This window comes from Engraulis encrasicolus, chromosome 3, assembly GCF_034702125.1.
Source record: "Engraulis encrasicolus isolate BLACKSEA-1 chromosome 3, IST_EnEncr_1.0, whole genome shotgun sequence".
Classification (NCBI taxonomy): Eukaryota; Metazoa; Chordata; class Actinopteri; order Clupeiformes; family Engraulidae; genus Engraulis; species Engraulis encrasicolus.
Window position 1 is genome coordinate 37,756,863 of NC_085859.1, and position 25,851 is coordinate 37,782,713.

The window sequence follows — 25,851 nt, forward strand, 5'->3', positions numbered from 1 at the left end:
TAGCTTGCTAGCAAGTATAATGTTTACAAACTACAGACACAGAGAGAACAGATGCCTCCATTCGTTCAAATCATAGAAGCCTAACTTATGAGAGCAGCAGTCATGGACATGCTCAACAAACTGACGAACCTGTTTCAACAGGCATTGGAAACGGTAAGTTATGGCGAGTTTCATGAGTTGACATCTCTGCTAGGTAGCTAGCTGACTGCCTGACTGGTTGGTAGCTGCAGGTTGCCAGCTCACGGATTCGGCCTGTATTGTATAAATATGGCAGGATGTAAATATTCAACCGTACTCATGTGGTCTATTAACCTTGCAATATGCCCACAAAGTCCAGTGGAGTTGCTGCCATGTTTTGCCAAGTGGATATTGAGCACGGTTACATGCACATGACTAATTCGATTCAAATTGCATTATTGCATTACTCCGATTAAAGAAATGTCATGTAACTCGAATAATTCGATTGGAATCAGATTTTAAGAAATCCGATTAGACGACGTGGATTATCTGATTTGGGTCCGATTGGATTTGTCATGTAACAGAATACTCCGATTAAAACTGGAGTATTCTATCCCTCGCGCTGTTTCTATCAAATAGGCCTGCAAGGTAGACCTACGCTTGATTTAGCATTTAACATCGTACAATGGCCAACAAAAAAAAGTCCACTTTTGGACCGAGGAGGACAGGACTCACAGGAGACCCGTTAGCCTACAGACGAGCAGGACGATCAGATTTTAAAATAGACATGGATGGGAGAAAGACAGGGAATGGGGAACTATTTTATGTGGGGAGCCTAGAATCGCTGCATGCACGTAGGAATCGGAGCTCGACTCTTTGAAAATCATCATTTTAGTCAGATGATTCTATGTGTGCCACCAGTGAAACGGTATGGCCTACCCTTTTGATGGTGGGCTACTGTCTAAGATGCACGAGAAACTCGGCAGCACTTGCAGAGACGTCTGTCATTTGAATAGTTTTTAGGCATATGAAGTAGGGAAGAAAGTGTGTTTGAGAATGGATGAGACGTCTTCAGATAGCTTGACCTATGTGTTTTCCGAAACAACGGTTGTTTTCTTTTAGTGACGCGACAGAGTGGCAAAATAACAGCAATTTGACCTCTAGCTATGCGTTATTTTCAAAGACAAAATTAAAAAAAGGTTTGGCTGAAAACAGATGTGTGCAACTGGAGGACAAATATTGGGGTAGAATCAAATCATCCGATTCGATGACGTTCATTTAGCATGTAGACCGGACCAGATCGGAGTATTCTACGTTCTAGTCATAATCGGAGTAATGCTTAATCGAATTATTAATGTGCATGTAACCACGCTCACTGTTATGTGTGTAGGCTACCTCTACCTTGTGACGTGCTTTTGCGGTAGCCCTCGAGCCCAGGCTTGACAACTTGTTCACATTGCTAAGAAAATGCCACATGCAACAGCTACTTCCACGCTGTACGGAAGCGTTGTTGTTATGAGTGGCATGATGTATTTGTCCTTATGTATCGTGCAACGGTATAGTTCTGACAAGTTGGTTTCAACCACTTGTTTTTCAACGTCGGACACGTTGGCTAGTCAAAACAGCTTATCTGTTATCACTTTGAGGCTGCTCATCAGCTGACGTACATGCCTCGGGCATGGGGCAACATTCCTGCAAGTTCGGACAGCATCGTAGGCTGAGCAACAACCAGTTTAGTTTCAAGCCAGTGAACTTAGTCTTACTGATATGCGACTTTGCTCTCTTTGTTTTCTCCCTTGTGGTTTGTTTATTTGGTTGACCCAATCAACTGGTGAAGTATTAAGCTTATACATGTGACACACAGTTGGCCAATTGAGTTCAATATGTGATTGTCTTCATACAGAGGGAGCCAACAGTGAATTTACTGGACTCATTTGTTGACCACTGGAAGGGGATAACGAATTACTACATCGAAACAACAGGTAATTTCTCTATCTATGGAGTCAAGGAGGACCCAGCAAACCAGTTCATGTTGAATCTTTCCGAGCAAGCTTAGCTTGATGATGCAGATGTAAACACACACACACACACACACACACACACACACACACACACACACACACACACACACACACACACACACACACAGATTCAAGGTCAGCTCATCAGTCCTTGAATATTTATCTGAGAAACCAGGAAGTATGAGCTCATTAAATAAATGTGCGACTGAAACAGTTATGGTTATTTCTATCTGTATGTTGTATTTAGATTTTCCAACTCTCTGGGGAAAAAAGGACACGCAAGGGTCTTGGGGGTCCTCCACCACAAAAAAATCTGCTCAATATGGAAACGTAGTTTTGTTGCTAAATACGATTCCATATTTCAAGGGACAGTTGGCAACCTTAGTTGTTTTGTCCTTACATGCACTATTTGAATGGGTTAGCTTCACAGGGAGATGTGGTGTAGTAGAGTACCCGGTTCATCACAGCACATCTTCATCACTGATTCAGAGACGGCCTATTTACCGGTAAGCAAGCACCACCTTTGCCTTGGCCATAAACGTCTTCCACACTCTTTCCCCGCTATACCCCCCACCCCCACCCATGCAGACACACCACTACCAGATGAGTAGGGATGTAAATCACAGTCTCCATGACGATACGATACGGTATTGATTTCTTAAAGCAGGGATTTGTTTATATTCGATACTTAAGAATTCCCCACGATACGTTTCGATTCGATTCGATTTTCTCCAATTACTTTCCCACTTCTATTATGTTATGGAGCTAGGGCATTGGGCAGGGACCAGCGATTTGATTATTTTCAATTCTTAAGAATGCCCCACAATACGATGTGATTTGATTAAATCGTCGGCCGTAGGATCGATGCATTGATACATTTCGAATATTATTTACACCCTTACAGATGAGTCCCGTCCGGTGAGGCAGACAGACATCCCCTGGCGCCTGAAGCAGATGCTGGACATCCTGGTGTACGAGGAGCAGCAGCAGGAGCTGGAGGAGACGGGCCCCTGTCTGGAGTACCTGCTGCAACACAAGATACTGGAGACGCTATGCACCCTGGGAAAGGCACAGGTAAAAGCCCCATTAATGCCCTGTAGCAGCAGATTACAGACAATTCAACCTGGGAAAAATACGTATACATTGAGCGCTGCAAGGGGTCGCTTCAGCTCTAAAGAGGGGGGTGTGGTGGCTGTTTGGGTACGTGATCTTCCGCCACCTGCTGCTGACTGTACGTGTCTTGCAACTGGAGGAGTCTGAACCAGGCTTAAATGTACCCACTGTAGTGGTGCATTGCAACAGGAACTTAAAGCAATATACTATAACTGTAAAGTGCTTTGGATGAAGTGGAGGTGTCACCTAAGTGTAAGATGTCCAGGTACAGCAACATAAAATGCTGGAGATGCTCTGTACCTTGGGCAAAGCAGAGGTAGCATGGCGAAATAGTGAAGAGCTAACCCCTCCCACCTGTAACAGATGCTCAATCAGGCTGCTCCTCACCCTCTGTACTCTACCACTACGGGGACATGCTAAGACCAGGCTAGTCATTAAGGGCTCTGCAAGATGAAAGGCTCCTGAAAGCATCATCTTTCTTCAGAGTGATAATTTACTGGAACTTCAAAGAGATGGGATCCCCAGCCCAGAAGCCTACTTTGCTTTACCCTATGCATAATCATGATTGAGAAGAATTAGTTGCTGGTAGAAGGTAGAACGGTAGTCTGTTGTTTCAAAGGAAGGGCCTATTGAGCTCAACTTTTTTGTCATAAGTATTGTTGACTTTTTTTAGTGGTCCCCTTTCATGTTTTCTGTCTAACCAAGTGTTTCTCATGGGGGCTCCTCCGCTCTACAAGGTTCTACAGACCCTTGGGGGGTGGGGGGCTTTGGGGCGGGGTTGTTCAGTTGCCATTGGGGTCATTTTTCTACTTTATTTTTTAAACTAACTACAGTGAGTCCAATATGTATTTGATCCCTTGCTGATTTTGTTGGTTTGCCTACTAACAAAGACATGATCAGTCAATAAATGTTATGATAATATGTATTCTAATATGGAGAGACAGAATATCAAAAAGAAAATCCAGAAATTAACTGAAGAGAATATATATTAATTTATTTCCATTTCATCGAGCAAAATAAGTATTTGATCCCCTGCCAACTGATTACAGTTCCGGGCCCACAGACCAGATGGGCACTTCCGATCAACTTGTCATCTGAATTAAAGACACCTGTACATACTAACATGCATAAAAGACGCATTGAATCAGCAGAATCAGTCCATAGTATGAGTGAATCAGTCACACTCCAACCTCACCAGCATGGGAAAGACCAAAGAGTGGTCAAATGATATCAGGGACACGATTTTAGACCTGAACAAAGATGAAATGGGCTGCAAAGCCACAAGAAAGAGACTGAGTATTAATGACCCAGCTGTTGATGCATTTCTTCCAAAATGTGAGGAATACAAAATGACTATCCATCAGCATGCCTGGGATTCTATACAAGATTTGACCTTTTGTAGGGATTTGATAATCATGAGAACAGAAAGAAATCACCCTAGAGCTGTACGGGATGAACTAGGCAATGATATCAAAGCTACTGGGACCAAAATCACTGAGAAAACTACTGGTAGCACTTAATGCCACAGAGGTTTAAAATCCTGTAGTGCACACATGGTACCTCTACTTCAGAAGGAACCTGTGCAGTCCCACTTGAGGTTTGCCAACGACATCAGACTTTTTTAGGATATGATAAGGAGGTGCTGTAGTCAGATGAAACCAAAATCAAGCTGTTTGGCATTATCACAATTCAATGTGTTTTGAGAAAGAGTAAGTTACTGCTGTCTATGATCCCAAGAACACCCTCCTCAACATCATGCATGAAAGTGGTATCATTATGGTTTGAGGGTGTTTGTCTGGCCAAGGCACAGGACAACTTCACATCGTCAACGAATGGATGGAGGGAGACATGTAATGTGCAATCCTGAGTGCAAATGTCCTTCCCTCCACCACTACACTGAAGGGTGGGCCATTTTTGGATCTCCCAACATGACAATAATACACAACATACAGTCAAAGCAACGAAGGAGTGGCTCAATAAGAAGCTTATTAAAGTCGTGAAGTGGCCTAGACAGTCTCCAAATATTAACCCTACAGTAATTCTATGGAGAGAACTGAACCTCCAATTTACTAAGCTACAGCCACAAACTATTAATGTTTTAGAGATAATGTGCAAAGAAAAATGGGCAAAAATATTTTCTACTATATGCACAAACATTGTCATCAACTAAAAGAAGCATCTGACCTCAGCTCTAGACAACTAGGGCTTTGCCACAAAGCACTTTATCTTCTTTAGCCAGAGGGGTCAAATACTTATTTGCCTAAATTAAATACACATAAATTAAAATATATTATTTTAAGTTATTCTCTGGAATTTCCTTTTGATATTCTGTCTCTCTATGTTTGAATACATATTATCATAAATTTATAGACTGATCATGTCTTTATTAGTGGGCAAACCGGCAAAATCAGCAAGGGATCAAATACATATTGGACTCACTGTAACTAAGGCTTATGATGAGGTCGTGGGGCATTGGCAGCCTTATGGTGAGGTCGTGGGGCATTGAGAGGCTTATGATGAGGTCAAGGAAGTTTGTTTTAGAAAAATAAAGAGAATCACTGGTCTAACCTGTTTTCTATCTCTCTTTGTTTCTCACCCATTCTCTTCCTTTGTCCACCCCCCCCCCCTCTCTCTGGTGCTGGTGTGCAGTACCCCCCTGGTATGAGTCAGCAGGTTCTGCTCTTCTTCTCCAAGGTGCTCTCTCAGGTGCAGAAGCCCCTCCTCCACATCATCAACGTCTATCGGCCGGTGCAGGTAATCATCATATTCAAGTCAAGTCAAGTAGGTTTTATTGTCAATTTCTTTACATGCACTGGTCATACAAAGAATTTGAAATTACATTTCTTGCTTTCGCATACAGACATAGGCTAATCTAGGTAAGGACATAGACAGTATAGACATAGACAGTACTTAAACATGGACTTAAGACAGTATGGACATAGACAGTGCTCATACAGACATTTAAAGTGCAAGACTGGACAACAGAAGACTTGTAGAGGACATACATTAAGAGGTATTTGTTGTGCTTTTGTGCTTTTCCTAAAAAAAGTCCTTTATAGCGTTCTGACATGGTAATAGTAGCATTTTGAAGAAAATAAATATTAAAAAAGGTCTGTCAAGTACACCAGCAGCAGTGTGTGTGTGTGTGTGTGTGTGTGTGTGTGTGTGTGTGTGTGTGTGTGTGTGTGTGTATGTGTGTGTATGTGTGTGTATGTGTTTAGTGCAGGTAGAAGGTGCGGTGTGCGTCTTGTGTGTGTGTTCGTGTGTCTGTGTGTGTGTGTGTGTGTGTGTGTGTGTGTGTGTGTGTGTGTGTGTGTGTGTGTGTGTGTGTGTGTGTGTGTGTGTGTGTGTGTGTGTGTGTCAGTGTGTGTATGTTTGGGTTTAGTGCAGAAAGTGCAGTGTGCTTGTGTGTGTGTGTGTGTGTGTGTGTGTGTGTGTGTGTGTGTGTGTGTGTGTGTGTGTGTGTGTGTGTGTGTGTGTGTGTGTGTGTGTGTGTGTGTGTGTGTGTGTGTGCATGTTTTGAGTTAGTGCAGGTTGAAAGTTCAGTCACAAGTATAGTAGTGCAGGTGGAATGTTCAGTCGCAGATATGGTGGTGGGGGATGGGGGGGGTTGTCAGTGGCCTTGCTGGCTAGAGGCTGACAGTGGAGGGAGAGTGGGTTGAGTGTTCAGCATCTTGATCGCTTGGTGCATTGTGCTGCTCGCCAGCCTGGTGGTACGGGAACGGAGGCGCCTGTACCTCTTTCCAGAGGGCAGGAGGCTGAACAGTTTGTGTGCAGGGTGGCTTGTGTCTTTGATGATCATCAGTGCTTTCCGGGTGAGGCGTGTGGTGTAAATGTCCTGCAGGGAGGAGAGTGGTACTCCAATGATCTTCTTCGCTGTGTTCACAACACGCTGGAGTGTCTTCCTGTTTTTCTCCGTGCAGCTTCCTCCCCACACTGTGATGCAGTTGGACACGACGCTCTCTATGGTTCCTCTGTAGAATGTTGTCATGATGGAGGGTGTAGCACTTGCCTTCTTTAGTTTGCGCAGGAAGTAGAGACGCTGATGGGCCTTCTTCGCCAGTGATGTAGTGTTGGTGGTCCAAGAGAGGTCGTCGCTGATGTGCACTCCAAGGAACTTGGTGCTGCTCACTCTCTCCACAGCATCGCCGTCGATGGTCAGTGGTGGCAGTTGTTTTTGGACCCTTTGGAAGTTGACAACAATCTCCTTGGTCTAGTTGACATTCAGCAGGAGGTTGTTGTCTTTGCACCATCTGGCCAGCAGGTCTACTTCTTCTCTGTAGTGAGTCTCATCGCCCTTGGTGATGAGGCCCACCAGTGTTGTTGAGGCCCATTCATATCATCATATTCCACAAATGGCGCATTCAGGCCGACTGAGATCCATGCCAGTGCCCGTTCCCGCGCCTAAATGCGAACCGGCCGTGGTGTTCACAACAAAGATCGTGAACGTTTGTGAACCGGAAAGCAAGTGCATCCGGGTAACAGTCATGTGCGGAAAAAAGTTCAGAGTCAGCCCGGTATGAACACGAGGGGTTCGCCGATAAGCACTTTAGAGCCGAACGTAACTGGTGCGGGCAGCTGCACTGGCTCTGTTCTGGTTGGCCTCAAAAACAACAGAATGTTAGAAGCGCCATGTCTGCTGAGAGAACTTAATCCAAATGAGAGATCTCATTCATAGTTTATAAAATACTAGTACATATAGAGTGTATTAATATGCCATGAAGGGTAATAATGCATGTGCTAATATATATATTTTTTATTTAACAGTTCTTTAACCAGGTAGTGATCCGGTCGAGTTACAATAACTCTTCTGCCATTGAGTCTTGGCCAAGATAGATGGCTAAAATTTACAATAAAAACACAAAAGACAAGACAAACCGCAGCTACACCACATCGAAAGAGACAAAAGCGTATTAAGGCTTTTCATATTTGGGTTATAATACTACCAACAGCGCGGACGTCCACTGAACGTGTCTGGTATCAGTCCGAAACGGTTAGAATACATGTAAACAGATCATGCCTTGCACACAGGAGTGCGGTGTAAGCGCGGCGCATGTCCGTCCCGACCGGACATGTCCGCGTTGCTCCTTGAAAATGGAAGTCGAGTCTATTTTCCTGCGCGGATGTCCGCTTTCAATGAGCGGGCTCCATTGAAAATGAATGGCTGCTGCCCGCGGATAAAACGTGGACATTGACTGTGCAGTGTGAAAGGCAGCCCACGAACCTCTCGGACTCGCAATGCTCCCGGAGACGTTAATTGAGCGTGAATATCTTGGTGTGTATGTACCGTTAATGATGCATCCACTACTGGAGTAAAGTAGATACACTTGCTGCTAGGCCTGTACTTGGATCAGAACTTACTTCTATGGGAACTATTGAGTATAAAGTAATGTGCTCTTTTTTGTCTCTTCCTCCCAATGCAGAAACTAATCCGCCTGTGTGGCCTACCACATGCCCAGACGGAGAAGGAGGAGGCCCTTTTCCTGCTCTCTGTTTGCAACAGAGTGAAGAAAGACCCCTATGTGCTCAACTACATCTTGGAGGTAAGGAATCACACTTGGTTGCAAGGACATTTTTTTTTACCCTGTTTTACTTGAGATATACTGTTTTAAACATAGTATTTGATGAAGTTAATAGATACTGTATTGTACTGCTCAAAGGAAGATATGTTTGCTTTTGATTTCTGCTTCTACATACTGTTCTTTCTTTTCATATTTCTGTTAAACACTTTAAACTACCTCTCTGTATGAAGTACACTGTACAAATAAACGGTAATGCTTTACCTGACGCCGGCGTCTTACGTATGACATGACAGTGCCACGCTGTCACAACAGTGTTTTGACGCAGTTAATGTCATGAAAATTTTATGACTGTTGTCATCAAGTTATATTATGGCCAAAACTTTCCATGCCTTTAGAGCATTTTGTGTCATGGCATTGATATAATGTTTATGACGCTCACATCAAGTAAAGTGTTACCAAATAAACGTGTGTTGCCTTAAATCAAGGAAAGCCTGACAATTGATGATGATTTGCTTCAGGTACAACCAGAGGCCACTCGGTCTAGTTCTATGTCCTATGCACTTTGTATCTGCCAGTGATGCTGGCTATGATTATGTCCTCTTTTGAAAGTCGCTTTGCTTATAAAGCATCTGCCAAATGCATTGTAATGTAATAATGTAATGATTTGTTCCAGGTACAACCAGAGGCCACTCGGTCTAGCTCTAGCACTACCTCTGATGACCCCCCTGCTACTGCTGCTGCTGCTGCTGCTTCAGAGGGAGCCAGCTCTTCCCCCAGCCCCTCATCTCATGACCCCCCTCCTGTCCCCCAGGCCACCTCGGGCCTAGTTCACATCCTCCTGCACCTCAGTAAAAGCCAGGTACTGTATGATGACACATTTGTGTGAATAGACTACCTATACTGTGGATATAGCAGGGACTGACATTGACACATTTCATGCATAATTCACAGCGTGTATTTGCAACTTAATTTGCTCCTTTCCGCAACTAAACCTTTGGTTTATCTGATGTTGGATCATCTTGATTGACCTGGATTTTATCATGCTCTTTGCTTTGGGATTAATCAACCAGCCCTGTTTTTTAAATGCCATTGATGACACAGACACTGTATGACTGACTTGTCCTGCTGTGCCCCCATGTCTTCCCATCTCTCCTCCCTCTGATTGTGTCCCTGTTTTTGATATTAAATGTCAGAAATGTAAACAATCAATCAATCTGACTTGTGTCCCTCCTGCAGAAGAGTCGTGTTCGTCAGAGGAGCCTGGAGAGTGTGCTGCTGCTGGCCACTCTGCCTGGCCAGGAGAGCGGCATGCTGTTGGCTGCCCACACCCCCCTCTGTGAGCTGCTGGTGCAACGGCTCTGCCAGCTCTACTCCCTCATCCCCTCCACCCTCGACCCCGTAGACGTGCAAAGCTTCCCTCTCACCACGTGGAGGTGAGTGTCTGTGTGTTTGTCTTTTGAGAATAAAACTAATTGTGTGTTTGTCTATTTCTGTATTTGCTCCCAGGTGTTGATATATATAATTATCTTATTATTAAGCTTATTATTATTATTATTATTATTAGTAGTAGTAGTAGTAGTAGTAGTAGTATCACGTGGTATGCTATGTTATCACTGCATGCCCCAACACTTTTTTTTCATGTACCATACTTGAGCAACCTTGCTGGTGTATTGGGATCTTACTCTACCCAAAATACACACAGGGAGCAGTTCACCAAGGCTACGAGTGAGGAAGAAAAACAACCAGACCCTGACACGGAGCACCTGACCAGCTTTGTTTGCTGGCTAGACTACTGCCAGGACCTGCTCATCCACGCACCAAAGGTACAGAAGCTTGCCATGCCAAAAGGCTGGGAGCGTAGTTGTTAGCAGTTAGCAACTTGGGTAGTTGCCAATGGGAAATTGCTTTGCAACCAACAAAGTAGTAGTGGTGTGCATTGGCACTGCCCTCACGATTCGATTTTATTACGATTTGGGAGGTTTCGATTCGATTAAATTCTATGATGCATTGCAATGCATTACATTTCTACTGAAAGCAAAGCAAACGTTTCATCAGTCATGATGAGGCAATACAAGTTGTCAGATACTGAGCAACATTTTATTGGCTGTGTTCTGTATCAGTCTTGCAGTTTTCAACGCTTTGAAGTGCTTTTATTTAATTGACATTCATTTCCTCCTGAAATATCCACGGAAGTAATCGAAACTTAAAAAAATTGCTGCATCGATTCTGGAACTTTCCTCATTGAATTGAATTGTCCATGCCCCGCATTGCATTGCATTGCATTGATTATTGTTGACACCACTACAAAGTAGCTACCATAGTTAGCAACTACGCTTTTGAGAAATGCACCCCTGAACACAACATCTAGTGTTCTATATATGTGGTACTTCAAAAGAAAGCTTGCTTGACTTTCTGCTCGTTTATTAGAGCGAACAATGCGTTTCGCCTCAATGCGTCATCAGGCTCGCTCAGGTATTTCCTGAGCTCTGGCAGGTGTGGCTTAAATAACATTGTGTCACATGGTTTTCTCTTAAAGTCATAATTTTCAAATGCAACATATAATACATGTAATACATATATAATACATTTCTATATATGTGGGTTGAATGTTGCTACTGTCCCTTGAACCTGCTAGGAAGTTGGCTGTTGGAAAGGTAAAAAGTAGTTCAGAAAGGGAAAATAATTTGTGCAGCATCCCTGGAGGTGAATGAACCCCCAGGCTAGTTTGTTGTGTAGATACTGGTACACTAAAACCTAGGTTTACAAGAAATGAAAGTGCAAGATACTGCATCACAGACCATCAGAGAGTTTGAAGGCATCATTGTTGCTTCTATTTGACAGCATTATTAGAAAATTCAGATCCTATGCCCTGTCTTTGACATCTCCATGTAATGTGTTTAGAAGGCTTGGAGCTTCAAATGTTTTTGTATTTGTATTTTCCATATGTGTTTTTTCGTGTTTCAGTATTATCAAATGAAAGTAATGTGCATCTGTGTTATCCTGGTGCTTCTGTGTTGTCTTGTCTTGGCTCCAGAACTTAACTGTGAAGTTGGCCAAAGAGATTCACCACCAGTGGCTTACAGGGACGCTGCAGCCTCAGCTTCTGCAGATGTGAGTTTGGGCATATTCTCTTCACACAACTCTAAACTTGAGGGGATTTTGCATTTATATGTACAGTGTGTGGGCACCAACTTCAACATCAGCATATGGTTCTCATTGTGAATATACACACTACATTGGAAATTCATATAAGAGGTGGGTGCAATTTTCATATTTCTGCAATGACTTGCAGTGAATTTGGAAATGTGGTAGCGGGTGTTTTAGCCAATTTTCCTGCAGATGGTGTGCGTGTGCGTGTGCGTGTGCGTGTGCGTGTGCGTGTGCGTGTGTGCGTGTGTGTGTGTGTGTGTGTGTGTGTGTGTGTGTGTGTGTGTGTGTGTGTGTGTGCGCGTGTTTGCGTGCGTGTGTGCGTGTGTGTGTGTCTTCTTGCTTATTGTATGTGTTGGTGTATGTGTGATGTTGAACTGTCTATCCATGTGTGTGTAGGTCTGAGGCAGGCATCTTACTACATACGGCTCTGCTGTCATGCTGCGTCCGCCACACACACTCCCCCATGCTCCTGTCCGAGCTGGTGCCTTTCCTGCTGGGCAGCGGGACACAACCCGAACGGCACGCGGACACACACACGGACTCTCACACCACCCTGCGCTACAAGCTCATCCAGCACTGTGACCACATCTCAGACGAGGTACAGTACCAGGCCATCGACAGATTCACATGGGGAAAATATCTTGTGCTTTCATTCTGTTTCTTCATGTCCCTGCTCTTTTTGAGATGCTCCCCCCTCTGTCATTTATTTTCGTCTCTCTCTCTCTCTCTCTCAATTTCTTTATTATTTAATTATTTTTTTATTATTAAGAATACAACAAGTTCCCCATACATTAAATAATTTCACCCCAAGTCCTCTCTACTTTTGTCAAGCCTTCTTTTCCATCTGTTTCCTTCACAGATCAGCGTGGCTACGTTGCGCCTGTTCGAGGAGCTCTTGCAGAAGCCAGAGCCGAGCATCATGGGTAACCTGGTGCTACGGAACCTGGCCAAGCGCGCCTACACCTCACCCTCCACCGGAGCGGGGGGCGGAGCCGGAGACGAGAGGCACGGAGACGAGAGGCACGTAGCCGACGTGGACACACTGGACGAGTCCGAGTAAGTGCAAGGAGCACCCTGCTGTCTTCTGGTTATGTAGATATTTAATTATCATTGTCCTCAGTTCCAATACAAAGTTACATTTTCAACTAATTTTTTGTCCTCTCTAATTCATTTTAGATCATGGTGCATTGTCTCTGTCTGCTGGTCCTTCTTTGATTTATTCTCTCTCTCTCTCTCTCTCTCTCTCTCTCTCTCTCTCTCTCTCTCTCTCTCTGACAGGGAGCTCGAGGAGGACCCCTTCTTCTCCGATAGTGAGTTTGGGGCCGGTGGGGAGCCTCTGCTGAGTCTGCCCAGGCGGCCAGAGGAGTCCAGCTCCTCCTCCTCCTCCTCTCACACACAGCTGGCCGAGACTGTCAACAGGTGAGCTGGCCCATTAGTTCTTACCTCAGTGACGTCCTACACTTTTCAATTTGAAGTGAAATGGTTTTACACTACACTATGACTAGGTTTCAGGTAGAAAACTGTGGTGTGTAATAGAGACCGACCGATCGATCGGCCGGCCGATTTAATCGGCCGATTTTTGCTATTTTTTAATTAATCGGCATCGGCCGATTTTCTCATTTGGTTGCGCCGATTTTAAGGTCGAGGTCACGTGCATAAAATTAATGAAAAACGAACGAAATAACAGTCAGCTGTGATCCTGCCCCCATAGTTCACTTCAGGGAGCCGTTCAAAAGAACCGGCTCGTTCGTGAACGTCACACCTCTCTGTCAGGCACACCTCTCTCAGGCACATCAGTGGGCAGCTACTGGGAGCCCTAATGCTGGTGGTAACCAGTGTGAAGTTTACCTCTAAAAATACAATACTAAGTAAATCTAATTTTAACAAAAAAGGATGCAAATCTGACATGTGATTGACTTTCACCCCATGTCTATTTGTTTTCAACGGCAACGGAGTTGAAATCAAAGTTGCTAGTGGTGTGTGACCACGAGTGCCTTTTACCATAGCCTTCCTACCTCTATAAACCCTCTCTGCTTTTACTGACCTAAGGACTATCCCTGAAATTGGCATTTAAGTCTCTATTATGACCAACTAACATAAAAGAGTACGCAAAAATAACAAGCATCCAAAGGAAATATTTTGGCTTGACCACAAATAAGCAATGCCTTCTAACAAACACAGATGAACTTGTTTGCAAAATGTGTTGTGCATGGGAGTTCAGGATGACATGCTGGGAACAAAAAGCATGATGCTAAGATATTTTTCAAGTTTCAGTCGGGGCCGAGGTAGTTTGGGTAGGCCTACTTTTTCATCACCTTGTTAATAAAACAAAATGTAATCGGCGCTTTGGTAGTAATCATATTATGTCATTAATTGTTATGTTAGCGCCGCCCGTCACCAAATAACAGGAGCAGAGTTACGGCAACAGCTGCTTATAAACACTCCAAACTGAATAGCGGTTAGCGTTAGCGATTGCTTAGCACTTTTATTTGTGACTTTAACCCACAGTTGGAATAGTATCATGCTGTACTGTAAGCATGTTGCGCATAAGTGACATTATTTTTTGATAGCTTTGTGAATCCATCCTGTAAAATTGCCTATGTGGCTGTAGCAAGTTAGCTAAACATGCTAGGTTACGACAGAACTGGCTCATTTAAACTGAGGGAGGCAGAGTTGCCTTTGTTTACATCGCTGCCTGCGTGCATGTGAGATAGAGGCACTTGATCTGATTGGATCAGCACGAGTTTCACATTGACCCATGAAGTGCCGGGGAAGTAGTGGTGGCTATAATAAGAATTAAATACAAATTAAACAGCTTATAAACATGCACTGATTGATTGTAGGCAACAATAAAATAACAAGATAATAATAAATAACAATTAATAATAAGCTTAATTATTAACCATGTACATGTGGATAATTCATACACTGACACAATAATATTTATGCAATTTGTGTTACCTTTTCTTACATTGCCTCTTGAAAATATTGGAAATAAATCATGGGCCATCAGACAGCTTTTGCCTCCCTTGTGTATTTGTTACATTGAACCGGTCATCTCACAGCTAATGTGCGGCCCGGCCCCTTGTTTATTTTCCTGTATTCGGCCCACACTAAAAAAGTTTGGACACCCATGGCCTACATAATATTTCTACTAGGCCTATCTATATGAATATTAAGGGTGTAAATAGAACATATGTTACTTTTAATTAATAAAATACATATGTTATGGATAAATAAATGAAAAAGAATATTGCTTATATACCGGTATATTTTTAGCATGCCAATTAAGGATAATATGATGGCATATCGGCCCCAAAAATCGGCCCAAAAAATCGGCTGGTCACATCGGCCATCGGCTGACTCTGACCTCTTAATATCGGCGTCGGCATCGGCCATAGAAAAACCCATATCGGTCGGTCTCTAGTGTGTATATGGAGAAAGAGAGATAGGAGAGCGCTGCCTTGGGTCTCAAACAAATGTATTGCAGGTGCTCTTCAAGGGGAAAAGGGCATCAAAACTTCAAAGGAGTAAAGGAGGGTCCTGAGGCAACACTGCTATTTACTTTTTATTTTTTCCACACACACTGAGGCGTTTCGACTCCGACTCCTGCGCGAGTCGAAACGCAACGGTGCCCATCTGTTCACACTTTATCAACACATATTCAGAGGTCATGAAATGGTCCATAATAATAATGAGATGTGTTGTTTTGTTTCAGAACACCTCTCAAAAGTGAAAATGTGAGCTTTGAAAAAAATGAAGCAAGAAAGCATTAAAATACTTACTACTGCAATTATGAAACTCATAGGCTCACAAAGGCTGATCTACAGCAACTAGTGAGATGTGCATCTAAGCAGCCATTTAGGAAGACTCAGGAACATGCCTGAGTGATGTGTAACAAGAGGAAACGTTGCTGTAATGTGATGTAATTCTAACTCTAATTTCTATTTCTGTGTGTTGTTAGTTTCCTGTGTTTAGTTCCCCAAGAGGCCAAGTCGTCTCATCACGTCCAGGGGGCAGGATATGACACGTACGTCCACGATGCCCACAAGATGGTAAGTGATGAGAGGAGGAACGTCTGACTCATCAGGATGGACTGTAGAAACGTACTGGATGTGCTGTAGTAAGGATGTGCTGTGAAAAAAAACAGGCCAGTTTTCATTTACTCTTACTCTTAAAAATATTTTTCAGCTATTATGCTTTTATTTAGGATAGGACAGTTAGAGTGTGACAGGAAATGAGGGGGGGGGGGGGGGGGGAATTTAAACCAGAAAAATTACCTCGAATTGGAAGGAACCTGGGGCCCCGTTGTAATGGTGAAGTCTTAGCCCATTTAGCCACCGTGCTCCCCCATTTAGTCTTACTGAATTGAAGTGTGATGCTGCCCATAAAAGTCCTGTGTTTTGTTGTTGGTATTTTTCCCATGTCCCCTTATTACCACAGGCAAGGATGCATGCATTCATTCACTCTTACTCATCCAGATAGCTCAACTGTTGGTCATCTTTTAAATTACTGCACAATTTTCCTATCGGGTTTCCCTTTAATTTAGACAACAATCTGACGGAAACTCGAAGCATTACATGTAAATATGCAAGCCAGAGATGGTGAAACCGCAAGGATGTGTGACTAACGGTGCCCCTCTTCCGTCATCTAGTTGAATGAATGCACCACGTTGTCTTTGGGCTGGGGTTGAGGTTGATCAGAATCTGTTGCTCTGCTGTTAGTCATAAAACCGTGTAATTTTGCTATTGGGATACATTACACTTTCGATAATATCTGAGGGAAACTGGAAACAATAATGTGCAAACAGAGACGGTGCAATTGTAACAATGAATATTTTATACTTTGGGTGTCTGTATGATTGCACTAGATGTTACATCTTAAGTGGTGGTAGGTGTCACCTAAAAAAGACAAGACAAATTTCCTGCAGGCTCAATAAATGAATCTAGAATAACAGTTGTCTTTCCCTAATGTTAGTTCAACGAGTGCACAGCGTTGTCTTTGGACTGGGGTTGGCCAGACGCAGTCGCCGATGACTCCTCCCCTACCTCAGAGTTCTACGAAGGACACTTCCTCCAGGTGCTGTTTGACAGAATCGCCAGGATACTGGAACAGGTACAGTAGCTGGATGATGGAATTGCTGTTCTCTTGAGATTTCACTGAAAGCAGCGCTGCAATATTTTTCACGGTTTCCCTTCGTTTCTGTAGCTCTCTTTACATTTTGATGTCGACACGACACGCTTCACTCACTACATTTAGCTTGTGTGTGTCCAAAAATGGTTATCTGTCAATGTTCTAGTTACCGTGAGAATAATAATAATAATAATAATAACAGTAATAATAATACAGTAACAACAACAATAATATTTGTGCTTCAATAGTTTGGTAGGAACACGTAGAATGGCGTAGGATGCCAATTCCTACTGTATGATACATTCAGTGCATACTAGCAATCGATAAACCACATTCTTGACTTCCATTGGCATAATTTTAAATTTTCTCAATTTTCTTTTTTCCACGCCTCTCTCTCTCTCTCTCTCTCTCTCTCTCTCTCTCTCTCTCTCTCTCTCTCTCTCTCTCTCTCTCTCCCTCTGTCTCTCTCTCTCCCTCTGTCTTTTTCTCTCTCTCTCCCCCCCTCTCTCTCTCTCTCTCTCTCTCTCTCTCTCTCTCTCTCTCTGGCTCTCTCTCTCTCTCTCTCTCTCTGGCGCTCTCTCTCTGGCACTCTCTCTCTCTCTCTCTCTCTCTCTCTCTCTCTCTCTCTCTCTCTCTCTCTCTCTCTGGCTCTCTCTCGCTCTCCCCCTCCCCCTCCCCCTCCATCTCTCTCTCAGCCTTATGAGCTGAACCTCCAGGTGACGTCAGTGTTGTCCAGGCTGGCTGCGTTCCCCCACCCTCACCTGCATGAGTACCTGCTGGACCCCTACATCAGCCTCACCCCGGGAGCACGCTCACTCTTCTCCACGCTGGTCAGGGTGAGTACCTAGTCATTTACAGGTTTTTTTTTCAGGAAGTGCGCTCAACTCCCCTTAGGCCGAAATAAATGTCTGTCCGTGTGTCATACAAACCCACTTAAAAAAAAACCCAAAAAAACCAAGAATCACAGTCCAGAGTGGGGCTTTTCTACAACAAATACTACGCAGCAACAAACGACAAAACCTACACGAAGCCCAGGAAGTGTAACTGAACTATTTCAGACTGGCAGCAGCAAAAGCAACAACTTGGGACCGATCCAAAGCGGGATACAAGCATTCTGAATCGGCTGCCGCGGCTGTCGCTGAACCGTGTCATAGTTCATTACCATGTTTGCTAAAGTTCAACTACAAACTGCTGCTCTTATCGTCCAAAATGCCTCCCATCACCCAAAACACTTTTTTTTGTCGCCCACTCGTCAATACAACGTAAATTATTTCTGGCGCTTTTGTAGCATTTTGGAGTGTTTATGTTTGTGTCTCTGGTGGCTGTGGTACGTACCTCCTGCTTGACTCAGACCATGAGGTCACTGGCGCCGACTATGGGGGGGCACGGACCTTTTTGCCCCCCCAATAATAAAGTTGGGGGGCAAAAACACCCCAATAATGACACGTTAAAAATAGCTGATTTCACTGATGATTTAAACCCACTATGAGAATGTGAAGTCTGTAGCCTATCCCCTTTCTCACTGTCTCAATTTTTTTAACTCACAAACGGTGAATTCATGAACAAATTTGTGTTTGAACCGTCGGTACGAGCGAGCACGCACAGGGAATAGGGCCTACATCTGCAGCATCGGTCATGGCCAATCGGCGGGAGCGCGCATAGCCTTGAGTGGCAGAACGCCATCCTCTTTGGGCAGACAGAGAAAGCAGTGGGAATGTTAACCAACATGTTTATTATTTGTGAAGACTATAGCGTACATGGACAATGTTGTGTTATGTGTTTGCTTGATTATTGTATTCGCACTGGCGATTTTTGTTTGCGATGGTCCAGGAAGTTTAAGGAACTGCAGGCTGCGCAGCATAGGTAAAGTGATGAATTGAATAAGTGAAAAATTATACTGTCCCTCAGAAATGTGTGTATTTAAGCCAGTCCTTAATGAGAGCAAAGGTGATTAGTAGGCATATGGCTTCGCGTTAAACTGCGGTGCAAGCATTGTTCTGGGCTTTGCTGCTGAAGTGTAACAGAGCGAGATTAATTCATTCGAGCTTGGATTCCCGTTGCCAGTTGAGAGTTGTCAACTTGTTTGGTTTGGTTCACATGAACATTTATTTTCTGGTGTCTATAAAAAGGCCTCACTATTTTGTATTCAACTCCATCTCAATAACGGCTGTATTTCACTCCAACCATGACATGGAGGTAATCGTGTTCTCACAACTAAACAAATAATATCCTAGCTTTGAATGACACGTAGCCTAATCTAAAATATTATGATCAGACATGACCCGCCCCTGTTCAGTTTTCATTGCAATAGGGCTATTCCAATGGTTGACAATAAGTTATTGACAAGTTGAACCCCAAATTGCACGCTATTTCTGATTTGCTGCGTAATAATTCCACCTGTTTGGTCGAATACAGATGTCCAGTAGCCTAATAATAGGCTACAAGTCCCGCGCACATCCACATATGCGATTCTGATTGTGTGATTGCGCACCGTTTAATTTCTGGCGAAAATGATGGAGACTAAACGGCTGCAAGATTGAGACAGGTTTGAAACGCAGTTCGCACTAAATAATAGTTCCCAAAAATAATCCTTGCATGTTTGTTGTCTATGCACAACATGCTATCTGAAGTGGTCCATGCGCTTTCGCGTTTGTTAATCAAGTAGGCTATATGCCAACGTTCTGCCAACGTGGAAAAGGTGCCGCGCTCTTCGCAATCCGGTGCGTCACGGGAAGGTTGAGTTCAAGGTAGCCTAGGTAGGACCACTGGAGCATCTGGAAGAGTATTCTCTGCTTTTATTTAGAGCAGTGTTAAACTAACGTTTCGAATTTACCATTTCTTCATCGGAGCCGAAGATGTGGCATCCTCGGCACTGCTCAAAATAAAAGCAGAGAATAGGCCTAATCTTCCTCAGATGCTCCGGAGAAGTTTCCTACTTTGAAATCTGCAAACGTGCTTTATCTAGTCCTAAACGTCTTTATGGTAACCAAGTAGCCTATTAACGGTCTTAATGTCTGTATAGGCTATTCAGTAAATAACGGACCTGGCTAAATGCCGTGCAAATGCGCCACTGAAACACAGAGGTAACGTTGACTTCACGCAATACCCCCCCCCCCCCCCCCCCCCAAAAAAAAAATCTGCCCCCCCAATGTTGACATGAAGACGGCGCCTATGCATGAGGTTTTTTGTACTCATTTATGTGTTCTACACTATTTTTTTATTGTCATTGGTTGTGATTGATAGTCTAAGACACCTGTAACCTGTACTTTGTTTTTTTGTTTTTTGTAAGCCCTGTATGCACGCACCAAAACATAATCTGCCAGTGCCCATGATATTTTTAGATGCGTCCAGCATCTCTATAACAGGGTCTGTCTGTCCGTCCGTCCGTCCGTCTGAAACGCTTTCATTACATTGTTGTCCGTCTGAAACGCTTTCTTTAAATTGTTCCTTCCTGTGGCCACAAGGCGGCAGACTTGCCATTTTGGACCGGAGCGAATGCGTGCAAGCATAGCCTTTCTATACTCATGAACGGTCATCCGGGTACTTTGCTCTTAAATTTGCGTTACGCACCTTTATGGGTGAAAACAAACCGAATGTCTCATTGACTTACATGCTACATTGGCTAGCCTAAATGAATACATTCCATGCTTCAGCCACGGCTGTTTGGCTATATTATTTGAACAACCGGCAACGCAACACGTTTTCGGCATGTTGCGCGTGAGCAACGCTAGTCTACAGGTCCGTATCTTTCGTTTATTAATCCCCAACATCACCAATTGACTTGCATGTGTTGTTTTCCCCCACAAATGGGCGTAACGCACATGGAAAACGTCACGCCGTTCATGAGTATACTAAACCGGATGCTAACGTTGGCGAAAAGTAGCCTAGCCACAGGCTAACTGACAAACGTGAGGCCAACAACTCAGCCGATCGTGATGTACGCCACAAATAGACCAATCGACCTCATATTTAGACACTACAATGTTGATTTCTGCCTTCGATTTTCATCAGTTAAGAAATCTAGCGTCGGATTAACACATTATTAAGGTAGTAAAGCGAGTTGCCGCCATGTTTGTTTTCCAGAATCACCCGGGTAGAGAGCTCACATGCAGCATTCTGGGTAATTGAGTTTCACGTTATTAATGCACAAAATGCGTGTTTTAAAAAAAATGCAGTGAGTTTAAAAAATCAAACCTTTAGGCAATGGCAATGGTGCTTTTCGTTGCGCTCAGAGAGAGTACAGGAGAGAACGCGTCTTTCGTAATTGCTTTGCAGTCGTGTGCATTTGATAAACTCTGGCACGGAAGTTCACTGCTTTGTGCCTTGACGGTGAAGCTGGTATTGAAAAAAAGTCCATAATTCACCTAAAGGGTCAACCCATAAGCGCATGATTCACCCAAACGGTTTTATTTATTTATTATTTGTCGATGTTTAGATTCTTTCCCACATGCACATAATGCTGAAATGGCGTGATACTAAAGGTTGTTAGGCCTAATAAATGTCTGGTAATTTGTAATGTAGCCTACTTCATCTAGGCTATGTGAAATTTCAAATCATAGCCTATGGTTCTTTTCCAAATCCAAGAATGATGATAAGCTTATTATACCCTAAACTGCAAAAAATAAAGCCACGTCTCGCCATTTTGGTGACTTGCTGCCTGCCACAATATTTGGAGTGTCCATGATGACCAATAAACAAAAAGTACATCCTCGGGGGGCGTTGACAGGCTAGGAGGAGGCCAGGGGGGCGTTTGGGGGGAAAAATGGCATAGTTGGAACTGGCATAGAGGGACGCATCTGTTGTCCGCCTGTCGGCCTTGTTTCATCACATTAACGAGAATTCCGGCTGTTTTGCATTCCTATCGCATTTAGGGAAGTTGGTCAAAGGGAAAACAGTATTTTGTGTGTTTTGGGGAATTTTGCGGGAATTTTGTGTGAAGTTGTTCAATTGTGCCGTTTTCGATTAAAGCGTGGCCTTTCTGCTGTTTCAATAGGTGATTGGGGAGCTCATGCAGAGGATCCAGCACATCCCCAACTTCACAGACAAGCTGGTGCACGTGAGGCAAGAGCTGATGGGGCTGGGGGAGGAGACCATGTGAGTGGAAATATGTCCAAATATGATTGATTACAGTCAGTGCACTTTAGAAAATGAAAAGTGTGACATACCAACACACCCACTCCAAGAAACCCCCTCTCCCACACACACACACACACACACACACACACACACACACACACACACACACACACACACACACACACACACACACACACACAAACATGCACACACAAACACTCTCTCTCACACATACACACCTTTACCGTTTGCAACGGGTTCAACACCTTTCACCTTCTTTTCCTTGCTTACACAGAAGCCGCAAAGAGTTAATCAGAGATAATTAGATCACTGTTCCCTGGCGGCCTCCAGCCCAGCTTATATTAGCCATCTCATTTTCGCCACATGGACCTAATTGGATTTCCCCCTCCTCTCCTCCTCCTCTTCCTCCTCTTCCTCCTCCTGTTTGTCTCCTGTACAGGACGGACCAGGTGGTGCTGCTGAGGGGCGTGATAGTGCTGGAGGAGTTCTGCAAAGAGCTGGCGGCCATTGCCTTCGTCAAACTTCCCATGGAAGAGGAGAAATGATGGAACACTGCCATTAGTTCTAGAATGCAATATTGTTCCCTGACGTGAGGGAGAACTCCCAAATTGCAAGGGATTGTGTTATACGGAACTTGCAATATTCCCTGTAAGATGGACCTCGCTCCAACACAGTCATAGGGAGTGAGTGTCGAAACAGAACTAGCAATATTATTCCCAGTCAGATGGAACTGACAGATTCAAGGGATTGTTAAAACAGAACTCGTAATAGTATGCCCTGGCAAAGGCGACTCAAAAAACATTGGGATTATCACACAGACCGACCCCCGGGGCTCTCACTAGGCCCGGAGAGAAGAGAGGAGCATTGAGAACATTTCTGTGCCTTGAAGACTACTGATATGGTACTGTACTTGGATGAGGAGTCACGAATGTTTGATTTTCGCTTGACCATTTTTGACATTTATGTCAAATTTGCAAGGACAAAAAAAGGACACACACGAAAGGATAACAGGTTTTGGGTAACCTGGACTTCCACATCACTTTGTTGCACAGCATTGTATAAACCTTTAGAGAGCAATAGTACCGTGACTTCAAGTTCCCTCCACCAAAAGGCAGAGAGAGACATTTAGTATTTTCGTTTTGTTTTATTCTTCTTTCCTTTGTTTTCATCATTTGCAGTCATACAGTTGAGTAGGTCATGAAACATCCCGCCCAGAATATGAACCGCAATAGTCCTTTACCTCGCATTGAGCTTTCTGTAGATAAGCTACTGTTGAACTGCACATGCATCCCTCAGGGTTTGAACCCGTCTAAAAAAGTGACTTTAAGCCATCGCACACTACCGTAATCTGTCAGTTATGTATGCTTTTTATTATTATTTCATTATGTGTATTTGTGCAAAGAAAAAAAAATCCTATTTATCTTAAAGTATTGTTTTATGCATTTTAATAATTTATACCTTAGGGCCTTCTAATCAACTGCATGTCTTTGCACAACAACGTTGGTCTTGCACCCATTACAGTTAAAATGCAGTCATCATCATCAGCTACACACATGGCAAATAGAATGTCTTATGTACGCTTAAAAGGTAACTTCTGCCTATTTCGACATGCAGTTGTAATGCTTACACTACCCTGGACTGTCAGTACCTGAGAATTTTTTCAGCCTTTTCTGAGGTCCTGGTCATTGTAATGGGGCCAGAGTTTGTTAACATTTTTAAAAATCTTGATTTATTCCCAATAACATCCAAAAGGTTATGCAACATCAGCAGACAACCAGCAAACGGCAATACCTTTTGGGATAATATTTGGAGTTGGTCTATGTAAAGAATGTTTTTAATGTAAACAAAGTCTGCCCCCTTAAGAATATCTCAAATCTCGGAAAGGGCTGAGCCGAAAAATGCAGCATCACCGGGTACTGACAAGTCAAGGGTAGCGTGAGCAATACAACAGCATATTCAAATTGGCAGAAGTTATGCTTTAAAATGCAGTCATCATCAGCTACGCACATGGCAAACGGATTGTCTATTATGTACGCTCAAGAGAAGCTTTAGATGTTGTAAGATGTAAGCCTTCCTTTTTCTACCTACCTTCCACGTCTGTGGTTTGTTTATGAAAAGTGATGCTCACTGTTGTTGCCTCTGCTCTTTCTACTGTGTCGAGACATTAAACTCCTCCAGGAGATTTGATATTTGGTATGTCCGCCTCTCTCCCTGTGATATACATGGGTTCTCATTTTTTGTTTTCCCCTGGCTGCGCGACCCTTGCTGCGCATAACTCAACTGATTGTTGGAAACCGCTGTCGGTCAAAAAAGTGTCTTGCCCCTCCTCACAACACCGTGTTTATAAACAAAACAAAAAACATCGTACAGTGCCCAACTTTTGAAACCACGCACTGGTCATGCCACGTGGCTCTGTGACCTCAAAGTGTAAAGGTTCAGTACGTATGTAATTTCAGTCGTTTATTTTCAGATAGGATGAATTGCTGCTGCCCATTACAGGCTTTTTCACTGTGATGTCAGACAAGTTCTGTTTTTGAAGTAAAATAGAAAATGGAGTAGATCCATCTACTCTTGAAAAGTGTTTATTTCCAATAATACTTGAAATTGGTGGTGGTAAATATTCACGATTCATGAAGCATGGAAAGGCAGGCAGCATTCTGGAAAAAAAAGACAGGCTATCTTTTAAGCATCTACGAATCGTGATTCAGTATTCTTTTGTGTTGCTTTGATTCCACTGCGAGTATAGGATGACACTTTGAGTTCGTTACAATATGCAACCTTGCCTCCTCCACTTGTGCTTGTCTCCTCGTACCAGGAAGTAATACGTCATGATGACATCACTGACCACAGCATTTATTTCAATATCTAGCAAAAGCTCAATTGTAAAGCCTTCTTCTCATTTGCAATTGGGATGGTGAATGGAAAACACAAAAGTTGTGGTGGCTAGGCTGACAGCCTGGAAACTTTATCTTTTTCTCCACGGAGGAGGGGCCAGGAGGTGGGGCGAGGAGACAAGCACAAGTGGAGGAGGCAAGGTCGCATATTGTAACGCACTCTTCATGTCGCAATGAGCATGACTATGTTCCAGAGGGAACCCATCACCAATCAAATCTCAATCGTGTAACAGAAACCCCAAAGGTATTGTAGCCACTGGGACATTGTAATAGTTACTGAAAAAGCTTAACCACCATAGTACTACAGTATATCACGAAAGTGAATACACCCCTCACAGTTTTGCAGATGTTTGAGTATATCTTTCCATAGGAAAGCATTACAGAAATGTAACTTTGACACAATGATTAATGACCTTTTAACAACATATTTAACCGCTTAAATGTCTTGTTCACTCAGAAAAAAAACTAAATACAGCCATTAATGTTTGAACATGTACTCACAAAAGTGAGTACACCCCAGATTAAAATCCGGTAGAGAAGGGGCTATGTTGGCTCGAATCATCTCAAAATGAAACGAAATGAAAAGGGATGACAAGGGAGGTCATCAGTGTGCGTTTCAACCTTTCTTTGCATTGAACTTTTACATTTTGAGTCTGCATCTGGCTTAAATAGATTGGTGCGAGATTTGAATGCAATCCTATGGAGAATATCATGATCTGCTTCAGTAGTCACAGTGCATGTTGACATGTATGTTTCTTTTAGGTGTATTTCAGATTGCCAATGTTGACAGCATTCATGCATCCCCAAACCATGTCAGTCCCACTAACATGCTTGGCTTATGAGAGGATACACCTTTTTTGTACAACTCACTTGTTTACCACCACACATGCTTGACACCATCTAAAGCAAATTTGTTTATCTTGGTCTCAAGAGAGATGAACAGACCAAGGATATGGATCACTG

General features: G+C 43.4%; 1 protein-coding gene across 1 annotated transcript in view; it reads left to right on the forward strand.

Moving 5' to 3' along the window:
* The window catches only part of fhip2b (FHF complex subunit HOOK interacting protein 2B), a 24,213-nt gene extending 32 nt beyond the window's left edge, over positions 1–24,181 (forward strand). The window contains exons 1-17 of the mRNA XM_063195343.1: positions 1–153; positions 1,862–1,940; positions 2,884–3,053; positions 5,742–5,846; positions 8,516–8,635; positions 9,288–9,473; positions 9,851–10,047; positions 10,317–10,437; positions 11,649–11,725; positions 12,161–12,362; positions 12,624–12,820; positions 13,043–13,183; positions 15,729–15,819; positions 16,742–16,879; positions 17,593–17,733; positions 21,891–21,991; positions 22,434–24,181. The exon at positions 1–153 is cut by the window's left edge and continues 32 nt beyond it. Coding sequence (XP_063051413.1) covers positions 88–153; positions 1,862–1,940; positions 2,884–3,053; positions 5,742–5,846; positions 8,516–8,635; positions 9,288–9,473; positions 9,851–10,047; positions 10,317–10,437; positions 11,649–11,725; positions 12,161–12,362; positions 12,624–12,820; positions 13,043–13,183; positions 15,729–15,819; positions 16,742–16,879; positions 17,593–17,733; positions 21,891–21,991; positions 22,434–22,539 — 2,238 coding nt within the window. The 5' untranslated portion in view covers positions 1–87 and the 3' untranslated portion in view covers positions 22,540–24,181. The remainder of the gene's footprint in view (positions 154–1,861; positions 1,941–2,883; positions 3,054–5,741; positions 5,847–8,515; positions 8,636–9,287; positions 9,474–9,850; positions 10,048–10,316; positions 10,438–11,648; positions 11,726–12,160; positions 12,363–12,623; positions 12,821–13,042; positions 13,184–15,728; positions 15,820–16,741; positions 16,880–17,592; positions 17,734–21,890; positions 21,992–22,433) is intronic.
* Positions 24,182–25,851: the final 1,670 nt, after the last annotated feature.